General features: G+C 40.3%; 1 protein-coding gene across 2 annotated transcripts in view; it reads left to right on the top strand.

Moving 5' to 3' along the window:
• The first annotated feature begins 24 nt into the window (after nucleotides 1–24).
• Nucleotides 25–14,172, top strand: part of SEL1L3 (SEL1L family member 3) — a 34,450-nt gene continuing 20,302 nt past the window's right edge. Inside the window, exons 1-8 of one of the 2 annotated variants that reach the window (XM_086890397.1) lie at nucleotides 25–483; nucleotides 4,655–5,222; nucleotides 6,770–6,896; nucleotides 9,706–9,827; nucleotides 11,158–11,273; nucleotides 12,039–12,094; nucleotides 13,104–13,236; nucleotides 13,813–13,945. In XM_086890397.1, coding sequence (XP_086746523.1) covers nucleotides 427–483; nucleotides 4,655–5,222; nucleotides 6,770–6,896; nucleotides 9,706–9,827; nucleotides 11,158–11,273; nucleotides 12,039–12,094; nucleotides 13,104–13,236; nucleotides 13,813–13,945 — 1,312 coding nt within the window. In that variant the 5' untranslated portion in view covers nucleotides 25–426. The remainder of the gene's footprint in view (nucleotides 484–4,654; nucleotides 5,223–6,769; nucleotides 6,897–9,705; nucleotides 9,828–11,157; nucleotides 11,274–12,038; nucleotides 12,095–13,103; nucleotides 13,237–13,812; nucleotides 13,946–14,172) is intronic. The other variant, XM_086890396.1, reaches the window with a different exon arrangement.

The raw sequence follows: 14,172 nt of genomic DNA, 5'->3' as shown, positions 1-14,172 counted from the left end.
CGCGCTGTCAGCCCGGCCCGGGCAGCCCGAGAGGATGCGCCCCGGTCCCGCCGCCCCGCCCTAAAGCGCCTGGCCCGACAGCGGGCGCCGGCCCGGCCCGGGACTGCACCGGTAGCGCAGCGCCGAGGCGGGAGGGCGGAAGCCTCCAAGGAGCCGCCAAGGGAGCGGGCAGGCGCGGCCCTGCGCGGGGATCCCTCCCGGGACGCCGCCCGGCGCCTGCTGTACGGAGCTGCGAGGAGCCTCCAAAGAGCTGCGCAGCACGGCCGGGGCTCGGCGTCTTCTGGCCCAGCCCCTCCGCACCTGCGGCGGCGGAGCGGGCCCTGCCCTGGGCGGCGGCCCCTCCTCCAGGAAGCCGGATCTGCCGCATCCTTGTCGCCGGGCCGGCCGCGCTGTCCCTGCCGCGCTGGACACCGCCACAGCAGCGGCATGCGGCCCCCGGCCGAGCCCCGCCGCCTCCCTCCGCTGCTCCTCGCCCTCCTCACGGTGAGTGCCGCCGGCTCCGCACCTGCCCGCGAGTCCCGACCCAGCCCGGGCGTCGCGGCGGGGGCCGGCCCGTGCGGGGCCAAGGGCCGTACCCGCAGCGAGCCGGAGTCCGGCGGTGCGCGGGGGGCTCGGGGCCGGGGCCGCCTCTCAGAGCCAGCCCCCCGCTGCCCGGCCTGGCTCTGCGCCCCCTTCCAGCCCCTAGCGTCACGCTGTCGTCGTCACATCCAGGGGTTAAGCTTTCTGCCCTGGGAGACGATAAACTTCAGAGTGGAAAGAATGGGAGGCCTTTGACATATGCTTACAGATGCACGACAGTGAGCATAGTGCTGCACTGGCTTACGGAAACAACCGTGGTTTAGGGCCATTTACTAAACTACTTTTTCATCCTTTTTGTTGCGAAGCATAAGCTTTGGTCAAATTCTTTGTGTGGCGGTACCGTGTTGGTGCTGATGGAGAGCAGCTGATCAGCACCCCTTTTGTGTCATGTCTTCTTTTCACCTCAAAGTGAAAGCAGCTTAAAGTGTAGCATGATGTGTTGGACATTTGCAGGTTAAGGACGGCGGTTATCTTCAGGTTTTGTGCAAACAGGTGCAGGTTTCACAGGGTTATGTGGAATTTCTACAGGACTGAACTCATGGAGGGTCCTGTAGAAATCTCCAGCAAACTAAAGAGTACTTGCTCAATAATTTCTGTATTATTACGTTACTGAAAATGCTCAGTTTCCTAACGCTTGCAGTGTTTGCCTCCCACATAGATTTTTATCCCAAGATCTGATGGGATGTTGGGCTAATTCACTCAGATACAGCAGGATTTAAGAAAAGAGAAAAAAAACATTTACAGCTTTAATGGCTAAGTTGCCCCCCACAACAAAGCCTTTATGTCTGTCTTGTTTGCCTAGTTCATGATAATATTTTGAATCAGCGTAGCTGGCCTCTTTAGTGTGCTGGGAAACATTTGTTTTTAAGTCTCATAATCACATTCAATGTGCAATCTTTTCATCCTTGTTCTATATCAGAGGTGATGTACATTTAACTCTGCCTTGTCTGATATAACAGAGGCTTCCTCACCAAGTAGGAACATTTAGGTGATACACACTCTATGCACTGTGTAATGGCAACCAAGTGGTAACAGAGGCTCAGCTATGGTCTGGAAGTTTATGGTCTGCAGTTTCTGCCGGGCCTCCATCAATGTGGGGCTGCTCTGGGTTCTTTGCTCCATGCTGTTTACTGGATGAGCCTCCAGAAGGGGTGTTTGTTAGGTGGGGTGTAACTGCAGATTCAAAACTACTTCATGAATTTTGGCAGCACAGGCCTCAAGTAATACCCAGGGACTAAAGAATACAAAGTAAAATGAGGAGCCGTTTAGCAGGTCAGGCACTACAGAGAAGGCACTAGATCAACAGACCTGAAGCTAAACTTAGGCGTCAGCAGGCGTGTTGCATTGTGCTTAAGTGCGCTAGGAACATCATGGAAATTGTTCTACAAAGAACTGGATTTGGGTTTCATAGCTTACTGCTTTGGAATTCCCACCACAAAATTTCTAGCATTCACTGGAAGTCAGATGAACATATTCATACACTGCTGCATCTTTGTTAATGAACTGTGCCAGACCCAAGCTGTCTTTCCTGGAGTTTAGTTCCCACCTCTCGGGATAACCACTGAGAAAATTGAGAGCTGGCTGTGTGTGTTTTGACAGTGAGTGCATGTGTGTGGTAAGCACACATTAGTACCCCTATGCTTTGTAGTATCTACCTGGTAGATTTTTCTTCTCATGAAAACTACATGGCATTGTGTTCCTAGTATATTACCATCTTCCACATGACACAGCCCCCATATCACAAAGATTAAATTATTTACAAGTACTCTTTATTGTAAGATCAAGATATACGAATGCTAACTATCAAGTACAGGAGGTTTAGGATAATTTTTTGCTGCTATGGGCTTTTAATGTTTTTGGAAGTATTTAAACCAAAGAAGAATTGTGTTGGAAATGTAAAAGAATAGTATCATTTGTCAAGTCAAGCTCAGAAAGGTACTCAAATTAGTATTAAAATCAAGTCTCTCTCATCAACTTTTATCTCAATATTTGTGTATGTGTGTTATTCCAGCATATGGTAGACACCATAATATGTGTTCCAATGGACACCAACCTCCTATCGCTATTCCTTTTTTAGCTTCTTCAGTTTGCATAGTTTTTACAGTATCACAAAATCACAGAATATTCTGAGTGGGAAGGGACCCATAAGGATCATTGAGTCCAACTCTTTAAGTGAACGGCCCGTAAAAGGAATCATATCCACAACCTTGGCATTATTAGCACCATGCTCTAACAGATATGTATTTTGTGGAGTGGGAAATAAGGCAGAGAGGAAGGCTGTCACTGATGAGATTGCCTATTGTAGAAAGCCGAAATACTGAGTGCATACTGTTTTGTGGGTTTTTAGGGTTTTATTTGTTCAGGGTGTATATCTTGGTGCTTAGATGTGTTTATCGGTGTTCAACATCACTGCACATCTCACTTGCAATGTCTCTTGTCGGATACAAGAAGATAAAGAGCATTTTGTTGCAGTTATGGAAAGCAGTTTAAGTTACATGTTCCCTAGGAATACAAAACAGATCTAGTTGTCTAGAGCTACACATCTGCTCACAATGATATCTAGATTTTTCATCCAAAAGTTCCCTCATTCAGTTACATCTTCCAGTAACTGCCCTTAATAAAATCAAGGACTTGAAGTAAGCAGCACTTCTGTGCATAATTGTGTTCCACTAACAACCCTTGAGCTCTTTTGCACCTCTAAGGAGGCAGGGAGCTGGGGGAAAAATAGCATTTGATCACACATTGCATCAAAAAATCAAAAAATCCTCATCTCTAGGAACAAGGAAGTAGTATAGGACTTAGTTCTGACTTTTCCTAATATTTACACCTTTACAGGTCTTACTGGCTTGATGCTTTTTCAGTGTAGCTCTCAAGGAGTGTCAACATATTCTTAAGAAATAAAAACCAGAATAGTTTATCATTGGGGACTTTTACTGATCCCCATATTGGATTCTGGGCAAGGTCTAGTTCTCCAGGTGCACAGCACATAATTTCTGTGATTAGCAATGTAGTAATGACTAGGCCGAACCTTTTTAATATTTTGAAAAACACAGTGAAAAAGCCATTAATCCAAGATAGGTATCCAAGATAAATTTTATTTCAATTTGTTTAATCTTAGCAAAGTTAAAGACATACCTCATTTTGAGCAAACCTGATGATGATCTTCCCTGATAATTCTAACTAACAATTCTGAATATTTTAGACCAGGGAGTTTGGTGGAGCTGCTGTGCTGGTGACCTGCCCTCAGAGCTGAGCAATCCCTACTATCCTTGGCAGTGCATCAAGCTGGATGCTGACTGCAGGGGAGAAAGAAAAGAAGCTGAAGCCTTAGAGACAAGAACTTCAGCATAGTAGATAGTCCTGTTTTATGTCCAGGCGCTCACTCTCAAAATATATATAATGTAGATATGTATTTATTTATTATTAATTTAATGTATTTTGCTCTCTGTGGAGAGCAAAAGCTGAGAAAATTCAGCCTGCTGGTCCTGTTGCTCTGATTTCCAAGTCCATCTTCAGGATAGGCATATGTCAAAAACGAAACACTTCATGACTATTAATTCAGTCTCAGGAAACCTTTGTTGTTATTTTGTCCTTCAGGGACCTGCATGACAGGTAACAAAATTGGATAACTTTTTAAGAAGATGCAGAAACACGAGGCTGTGGCAATCTTAGCAAACAATGATACACAATGAATATATGCCAGTACATTTTCATGTACACTCCCTAGGCCTGATCCTAGGAGCACGTTTAAATAGTGTGACGTGTAAGTCACTATCTTAGACCGGATTCCACTTGCATAAGGGCTGAAGGATACGCCCTGTAAATACAGTTTGTTTGTAGAAGTATGTGTAACTTCGAGAACTTGGTATAGGGAAGTTGTTACCATTAAAGTCTTGATGGTGGCTCTCCAGTAATCCGTGTCTACTTGCTGGGTAAAAGAAACCTCATATTTTGAAGTTAAAGTATGGTATATAAATGTGATTGTGCAGTGTTCTGTTATTACCATGAGTATATGAGTAATCACATAAACTTAGATTCTCTGGCTAACATGTTTGTGTTTTGGATTTTCTTCCAGAATTTTGTGCTGTCCTTTGGAAAGGAGACATTACAGACAACGGCAGTTACTCCACAGTTCCAGAAGAATATGAATTATGTAGATTTTATCTATTTAAACATTTTAGAAAAGAAAGTTCTTAACAATTCTGAGGTGTCAGTTCAGTATTTATGTTCTAAGCCTTGTATTGTCAGTTTGGAAGCAGTAGCTTCCTCCGAGTTCAGGACTGGTGTACCAGTATATAGAAGGAGATGGAAGGATGAGAAGAACCTTTATGTTAGCAGAACTCGACAAGTACACTTGAAATTTCCAAGCATCATGGTTTACAGAGATGATTATATCATCAGAAACTCAATAATAGTGCACAGTGTGATACTGTATGCATGGATTAGTCACAAATCAGCTAGCAACTATGATGATGAGCAGAATGAAGACTACCAGGCTGCAGTTGCCAAGAATTACACATTTTTAGAGGCAGTTCCGCCTTTTGAACGGCCATATAAAGACCACAAAGTTTGTCTTCAGTGGGGTGCTGACTACTTATGGATGCTTCAGGCCAATAGGATACCTCAGTGCCCTCATGAAAGTGGTAGGTGCAATGTAACTTTTTTTCCCCCAAGGAAACAAATAACACCTCTGGTATGCTGTTAAAAAGGGCCTACTGGTAATAAGTAGTAAATGTTACATATAGTAGCTTACTTGGGAGGCATTGTTGAACATGTAATCTCCATGACTGTGAGGTTAGAGTTGAAAGTTGCTGAAGCCATCTTGCTCTTCAACCTGGAGGTTGGTAGCAGCCTGGCCCTCTATTTTCTAGACATATTCAAACAATTTTAGTCAAAACCCACCAGAGTCAGTGGACATCATACCTTTATCTTCAGAGAGGGTTGTTCAGTCCCTTATTGCTTTACTTCAGAATCAGTTCTGTGGTTCGTGCACACATAATTCTCACACAAGTAGACTCTTTCTGCTTAAGATGATGGCCTCGCACTCAGAAACATATTTTCAAGTCTTTGTAGTGAGCTAAACTTTACAGCACCTCTTTTTTTTTTTTTCCCTAGAATCATTATGAACAAGCGAAAGTAGTAGTTTAAAAAGTAGTAGTTTTAAATAAAAAATCATGTCTTGCCAACTGTATAGATTACTGAAACAACTTTGCATTCTAGATTTTTTGAGTTCTTTTTTTTCTGCCTGCCTATCTCTAGCTTTACACTTGCTGACAATTCTTTTGCTCTCAATGCATGGTCAAAGCAGAACCTAGAAGGAAAAAGAACATTTGTTTCTAAATGGTTCTCTCCAAGATAATCCCATAATGATATTTGTGTCATTTATTTTCACTATTGACATGTAAAGGCTCTGAAGAAGAACAGGGAACATTTCACTTCCTTTAACGGCTTTCTGAAGTACTTGTTGGAGACAGCATGTGATATCTGACAACACTGTGAAGCATCTTACTGTCTATATTATATATTTCTATTACAGATTAAATCACTTTAATAGACAGCAGGAGGAAATAATATTCAAATTTTGTTTCTTAAAATAATACTGTAATGAATTGCTCAGGGTTTGGTTTATTTTGTTGTTTCTTTGATGTTTTTTTGTTTGGTATTTGGGTTTCTCTAAGCAAGCTGATGATATATCATGGTCTTGAAGATTTTTCTCCTGCTTCTTAGGAGAGGCAGCTAAATTAGTTTTATTTCAGGATTATCCATATTAGTTAAGAACAGAATTGGTATCTGTGCGTATGTGTAATACAGAGAGGCACAAGTGGAGACATGTCCAAGAGATGTGGAGAAATATCACTTAGGCATAACCAAAGATAGGATGAGATTTAAGTGAATGACATAAATTAAGACTTCTTGTTTACTAGCTGATTCTTTAAGTATCTTAAATTTAAATGTCTGTTCTTTCCCTGCTTCTAATTCTATCTGGAAACAGGCTCAATTTCACTTTTTGTGGGTTATTTGGTCCAAGACTGTAATATATTTAACAGCAGCAGGTGAACTTTTGTTTAAGGACTTATTGAGTATTTGTGTTAACTTTTAATCTGTTGTGTGATTTAAATGTTTATCTGTAGGAATGTGAGCTAATTAATTAGTTTCTATGTCTGTCAGATTAAAAGACTGTATTTTGCAGATGGTGTCCAGGTTCTTGAATTTATATATGCTTCCAGTGGGGAAAAAACAGGAATTGTGAAGAAATTTGAACAGTTTGAAAACAGAGAACTTGAGACAGTCAGACAACATCAGATTGATTATCCCATGTAAGTATAGGCAAGTAACTGAACAGGGCTGTATTTGTTTTTTGAAGGCTATAGAATGTACTTAAACTCTTGGGCTGTACCACAAATTAAAGGAATACTGCCTACAAATTTGAGAAGAGATATAAAAGGAGCCTAGTTAGCAGTTCCATCTGATTCCAGTTTTGCCTAAGCTGAACCTCAGGAATACAGTATGATACAGTATGTATGTTAGTGCAGTGCTGTGTTAGAGATGCCACTAGAAGGTGTAAGTGAATGGGTTAGGTACAGTTAAGAAGGTGAGGTAGGTGTTATCTGCTGTCATGATCAGACTGCTGTCTCATAACTAACTAGCCTGGTTTTCTGCATTGCAAACAGATCTGCATTTCCAGCATTGTTTGCAGACCAAGAGCAGAGTAGGATTTCCTGCAAGAGCAAGCAGCATGAAGCAGCTTTATCACTAAAAAATCACACTCTAGTGTATTTTGCATCTTACAAGCCCTTAGTGATAGAATCCTCTGCCTAGATAAGTCTTCCAGCTTGAGCTCAGTCCATTTCCTTTACCACTGCTGTATAAACTCTCCTATATAGACTGGAGTACAACTCCTTAGCCCCTGCACACTGCTCAGTTACAGAGGAATCACTCTTGTAAGGTCATCATGCTCTGCTCTGATCCCCCTTCCCAAAACTGTCACAACTCTCCAGTCATATTTTGCAACTTCAGGAGAAAAGAGATATATAAATATACCTCCCTTCCACCAGATGCTCTCACCCTGGCAACATTATTACAGAAGTAGGAAATGTTTGCAGGAACTGGAACTTGCCTGCTGGTTTGCATTTGGCCTGTGGCCCCAAGAAGAGTGCCAGGAAGATTTGCCAGAGAGCACAGGTTGCATGCAAATTACTAGCTCTCAAACCATAACTGAAGCCATAAATACAGAGCAGTTTTTAACTCCTGGTTTCTTCTGAATGGGTGACAGCAGAGCAGCAGCTCTTGGCTCACCAACACAGTTGCATTCTGCTTCTGGCACTGAGGCACTCAAACTCTGGTTTAGAGTATATGGCATGAATTTATGCATCTTTTTATCTGCTCCACATAGTTCTTGCCTTCAGGTGATGTCTTCAGTGTGCTTTGTGGTTGTGTGACAGCCTCGGGTAGTTCTGTTAGGAGGAGGGAGAGTTCTTCTCTTCAGTTCTTTTTCTGTTCTGTGTATGTGAGCAGTGGTTCCCCACTGTACAGAAGGTCAACAGAAGTAGATGGATCTAACTGAGATTACTTTTTTGGCTTCTCTCAGGGATTTGTAAAGAAAGAGAGCCCGAGATACATAACTGTGGTTTGAGGTGGCTGCCACTGGAGAGCCTGCAGCAAGGACAGGGTGGGTCTGTAAGGAACTGCTCATGCTGTTTGGCATTCTGCAGCAATAGGGATATGAAATGAGTCAGCATTGTCCCAAACTCTGTCCCAAGAAATGTGTCCAGAACAAACACGGTCTCAGACCAGCAATCAAGGATTAAATGGAGACTGAGGCATTTGAGTTTGCTGTATTGGCAGAGATGAAAGTTGGAAAGAGCAATATATAAGCATGAACACATGAGCAGTATTTTTAGAAGCACAGTGTTGGCCTGTAGGTCCTAACAGTCAATATACAAGTGATTGTCATTTACAAACCTTTCTACTCATGTACCCACTCTGGAGAGAATGGTGTTATTATCTGTTTAAGGCATAGTTTCCATTAGGGAAAACCTAATCATCCTTGCATTTCTTTTTTTTTAAGCAGGAGAGCAGGTGTTAGGCTTTCAGACCTACAGTGGTTTCATTTAGGAAAAGATGCAATGTACTTATGTTAACCAATTTTTTGAGAGAGAAGCAAGGCAAGCTGACCTAATCCTAAAGTATTATAAACAAATATTGACCATTTTTATTAATTATAGAAATGCAAAAACTGTCTCTTTCTAAAAGTCACTAAGAAAAGTGAACTATTTCATCAGATATAATAATTGTAATGCTTTGCTAAATTGTACATTGGAGGTACAATTTTCAAAGTTATTCAACATTGACCTAGCTGCTATGGCAATGTTACAGGAATAAGTGATCAAATTTCTGTTAAGAGCACGGAAGCAGATTTAGTCTGGCACAGGGGAACTCCTTAAAATTAGATATTGTGGTATAAATTCTGCTTTTAGTGCCTCAGCCAAGTTAGAACAGAGATTTCTAAGTACATAGTGCTGCTGGTGTTTGTTTTTTTTTATTTTGCACTGTTCCATAGTTTGCAGAGCTTCCATCTTTATTTATCCTGTGATACTTCTGTGACAGCTATTCATACCTATCTGTACTGTCCAGAGGGTGGATTCATTTTTAACTGCTTCTCCCAAGCATATTTTCACAGTTCACTTTTAGAATAGAAGATAGAGCTTTATAGTTTTTACTGGCTTCAACAGTCAAGATGACAAGACCACGCACCTGGGATTTGGTACTTTAGTCTGTATGTAGGAGCTTGGCTTCAGTTTGTCTCAGTTGTGTTTTCAGTTCCTTGGTGATGTAGGATCTGGAAGTAGCTCTGACTTGGCATTCTGGAATTGATTCAGATAATGCTTCCTTATTCTCTTCTCCTGTTGTTACCACAAAAGTCTGCGGTTAGAGATCAAAAGATCCAAGAGTCTTAAGTGTGGTTTTCCTGAAGGTTTTTACTGCAGAGGATGTGTTCTGTTCTGATGATTACATGTGTGATGCAGGTTTGCTAAATTAAAGTGAAATGCATGCTTTTCAAAATTATATATATATAGAGAGCTTTCTCATCAGGAGTTGATTTTTTGTTTATTTTTGCTCATACAGGTTCACCGTTTCAATCTGGCTATATCTACTAAATCACTGTGAAGAGGATCTGTGTGGTATACTCTATTTTATTGATTCAAAAGAAATGTATGGTACTCCTGCTGTATTTCTAAATGAGGAAGGTAAGGAATATTATTGATGGCTTTCAGAAGAGGTCTAATACAGACTTCATTGATCTGTGCCTAGGAATAACATTTATAAAAATACATTATCAGACCTATTTTGTGAAATTGATCCATTGCAAAATGCTTCTTTTTGGCTGTAGTGTCTCAGTAGGAAAGCAGCTACTAAATTAACAGGAGAAAGGAGTAGTTGCATAGCATCTAGTCTTGGCTAACTTCAGGAAATGTCTGCTTTGTCAGGAGAACAGCCTGAATCTTGCAGCCAGGAACATACACTGAGACTAAATGGTCTTACCTCAATGAACAAGCTTTCTTTATTACTAAAGTATTATTTTAAATTTATTTTAATTCCTATATATATACAACATGAAAATTTTTGATAATTTGAAGTAGCCTCAGAAAAAGTCTAAGTCATTCAATGTCTTGCTTTCATTGCAATGTTCAAGAACCAGTCTATTCCCTGATCCAGAAGAAAGTTAAGAGGCTCTAAAGCACTGTCTTAGTCTTGTAACACTTGAAGCAGCGGTCTGTTCTTGTCAGAAGAGGGCTGGGAGTTGGCTGGCAGGTTCACAGAGGAAATGAGCGTGCAGAGTTTTAAAAGTGCACACCTGGCATTCTCATAATACATTTTTTTTCCTCCTTTGCAAGTTTGACAACTGACTTCTTCTCTGTTATTTTTGTCATTTTCATTTTCTCTGTCATGTAACCAATTTCAATAATTAATTTTTCCATTATAAACTGGATGCTTTTCTTTGAAGAACAAAAAATATGGAAGTTATCAGCTTAATACAAGATTTGCGTGGCAAGGCTTTAGGGCCACTTTTATTCTCAGTGTTAGACTAGATTATCATAAGAGCCTGTTCTGGTCCTAAAAGCTCAGACCATGAGTGTAGCTTCTGCAGGTCCAAGAAGTGGAGGGTGGAGTCATCTTGTACTTGACCGTTGCAGTCATGTGCCACCAACTGAGTGCTGAGTGGATGCCATTGTTTACTGATCCCTTCTGCTGTTTAATGCAAGTCACACTGCCTTCTGATATTTGAGATCAACTGTGACAGCCTCCCTGTTTGTCTTAGGTTTAGTCTATTTAGTCTAACCCTGGTTTTCAGTCTGGTTTCATGTGGGAGCCTGAGCATCAGCATCTGAGATGTGTAACTGAGACGTGGAGCACTGTCTGTGGAACTCTCTGAGAGCTGATGTTTGGCTTGGTGAGGGCCCAGATTTTTGTTGTTAGTGATGAAGAGGACAGAATTGCTGTGAACAACATGTTAGTAAACCCATTCTTAACTTTTCTGTGGTGTTTATTTCCTTTTTCTTCCTTTATTGTTCTCAGGTTATGTGCATATTCAGATGCATCTCATGAGAGGGGATGACCTTGCAGTGAAAACTAGCTTCAGCCTTCCTCTGAAGCAGTGGTTTCGACTGGATCTCTCTTTTAAGGGTGGACAGGTATTCTTGCTGTCTTGAATTACAGGATCAAGACTGAAATCTGTATAATTTGATTATGGCTCTGACAAACTCCTTAATAGCTGAGGCTGAGAGAAATATTGTAAATTGTGCATGCTCACATAGCAAAAGAATGAAAAATCTAACACTAGAAGTTGTGAGGGTGTGTTCAGACCATCCAGCTTTGGGAAATCAACTTTGATTGATTGAGTTGGACTGAGTGCACCCTCAGCAAGTTTTCTAATGACACCAAGCTGTGTGGTGTAGTCGAGATGCTGGAGGGGATGGATGCCATCCAGATGGACCTGGACAGGCTTGAGAGGTGGGCCTATGTGAACCTTGAGATGTTTAACAAGTCCAAGTGCGAAGTGTTGTACGTGGGTCAGGGGAATCCCAAGCACAAACACGGGCTGGGCAGAGAGTAGATTGAGAACAGCCCTGAGGAGAGGGACTTTGGGATGTGGATCAACAAGAATCATTGAATCATTAAGGCTGAAAAAGACCTCACAGATTATCAAGTCCAACCTTTGACCAAACACCACCATCAATTAATACCACAGCACTGAGTGCCACATCCACTTGTTTCCTGAACACTTCCAGGGATGGTGACTCCACAATTAACATGGGCAGCCTGTTCCAGTGCTTGACAACCCTTTCAGTGAAGAAATAATTCCTAACTTCCAATTTAAAGCTCCCCTGGAGTAACTGGATACTGTAACAGATGTACCCTATACCTTTTATTGTAATTAATATTTTGTGCTCTTTTAGATCGAAGTAAGCAGTGTTGGGAAGAATTTGAAAAGATATCATCATCAATCTTTTACGTAAGCAGCATTTTCCCCTTTGTGGAGTAACATGTGTGTGTATGTTCAGATACAGAGAATCGGAGAAGAACAGCACAAGTTTGTAACTGAGATTCTAATTGATTTTGAAAATGTCTGTGGTCTTTTTCTACTTTGCTTTCAAAACCAGATTTTTTAATTAAATGTAAGCTTTACTGTGCTTACATTAAGCACAAGCTGACTATTCTTGTTAATGCCGTGAGTTAACGTGGTGCATGATCTAGTACTAGAGTCTGATAACCCTCACTAAAAACTGATTGGCAGGTCAGTGGCATTAAGATCAGTCTTCAGATGAACTTTTGGCCTTACAGAAGTCTAGTTTTACTGTTGCTGTGAGGGGTAGTATTTCAACAAGGAAATGGTTACTTGCTTTGCTTAGTTAGAGAGCAAAATTGTACCAAAAGTATTCATGCTCTGTCCTTTATTCTAAGCAAGTGAATATTTTTAAAATGGATTTTTAGTTAATTTCTTGCACTATAATTTAAGATGGACTCTTTCTTGTACAAATAATTTAAAAAAAGTCACTGTTAATACATGAACAATGTAACAGTGAACTGCATGGCTGACTTCGGGAGTTTTCTCTGCTAATGCTTTAAATCCAGAAATTGATAAGTTGCAGATGATAACTCCAGGAGATGGATAACTTAAATTTTCATATGCTGATTTTAGAAAAGTGAAAGAGAAAGGTGAAACTGAAAAAAATTGAGGTTGACTAATGATGATAAAATATCAAAACATACTTACAGGTCAGAAAAATAAAACACCCTGCTGGTTTAATATGTTTGTAGACAAGGGATTTGTTAAATTTACTCCATAATTTATCACACTAAATTGCAGAGTAGATTTTGAGAATGATCAAGTAACAAAAGAAAAAGATACTTGAAATAAGCTTAAGACTGTCAGTTGCAAAAATTCTGAGAAATGCTAATTTCTCTTTCTTCTTTCACAGTACCTCTAGATAGTCAGCTTACTTCTCTTTCATGTTCTCAAGTTTTAGGGAAGATTTCTATTATGATGACACTGCTGGATACTTCGTTCTTGGAGGGAGTGGGTATGTAAATGGTATTGAAGCATTCTTTGGACCCGTGAAGTACTATCGCCTCAATGTACTGGAAACAGAACAGGTAAGCAAAAGCACTACTTGGAAATGCTGAAATATTAGCAGCCAATTCTGACTATATTTCATTTTCTGGATGGAGCGCTAGCTTTGAAGCACAATAGTATCTAGGAACATATGTCATACATGATAATTTTCTGTTGAAATCTAGAAATATTAGTCACCATTTCAAATGCTAAAAGATAATACTTTTGGGAAATGAGTGTATAAAGCTCAGTGTTTGTAAATCTATAATAAGGGCATATTTTCATTATTGCTTTTTTCCCAGAATTTCTGATGATACAGTGTTGAATACATTTGATTAATCTATGGTTTTGATAAAACTGATGGTAAAAGTCACGTGGGTTTGGTCAGTTTTGGAAATTCATTTTGATTTTTCGATTATGCTGACCATTTAAATAGACAGTGGTCTACTGTGGCCAGCATCAGGTTGTCTGACACACTAATATGATGTGCCAGATAAGTTGATTGTAGTGAACAAACTGTTTCCTTTTGTTATTTGTGTACAATGCATCTTTCTAGTTGAGCATACACAATAACAGATATTGGGACTTCCATTTATCCATCATTTGCCTTTTTACAGATTTCTAATCCTCTTCATGACAAAGACACAGTGGAACAAATTGAACTTTACTACGAGAGATGTATGGAAATTCAAGAAATAGTTTATGATTACAGATACATTGTAAGGCAAGGCGAAAAAACACACAGAAGCTGTAAGTGTTGGTCTATGACATGAATTTTAAACTGACATCTTTGGAGACCTCTTTTCTTTCCTTTAACAATCTGGATATTGATCATCAAAGTAAAATTAAATTCAGCCATAACAAGAAAAAAATGCAATTTGAAGAGTTTTGTCTCATTAATGGTAGCTAGAACTGGGGTTTCATCCCTGGAAATACTTCTGTGTTATGGAATAAAAACTTAAATTATCTTGATATGA

The sequence above is a fragment of the Cyanistes caeruleus genome, chromosome 5, assembly GCF_971803275.1.
Source record: "Cyanistes caeruleus chromosome 5, bCyaCae1.hap1.1, whole genome shotgun sequence".
NCBI classification, from domain to species: domain Eukaryota; kingdom Metazoa; phylum Chordata; class Aves; order Passeriformes; family Paridae; genus Cyanistes; species Cyanistes caeruleus.
Note: the sequence above shows the minus strand (reverse complement) of the source record. Positions and strands in the feature narration are given on the sequence as shown.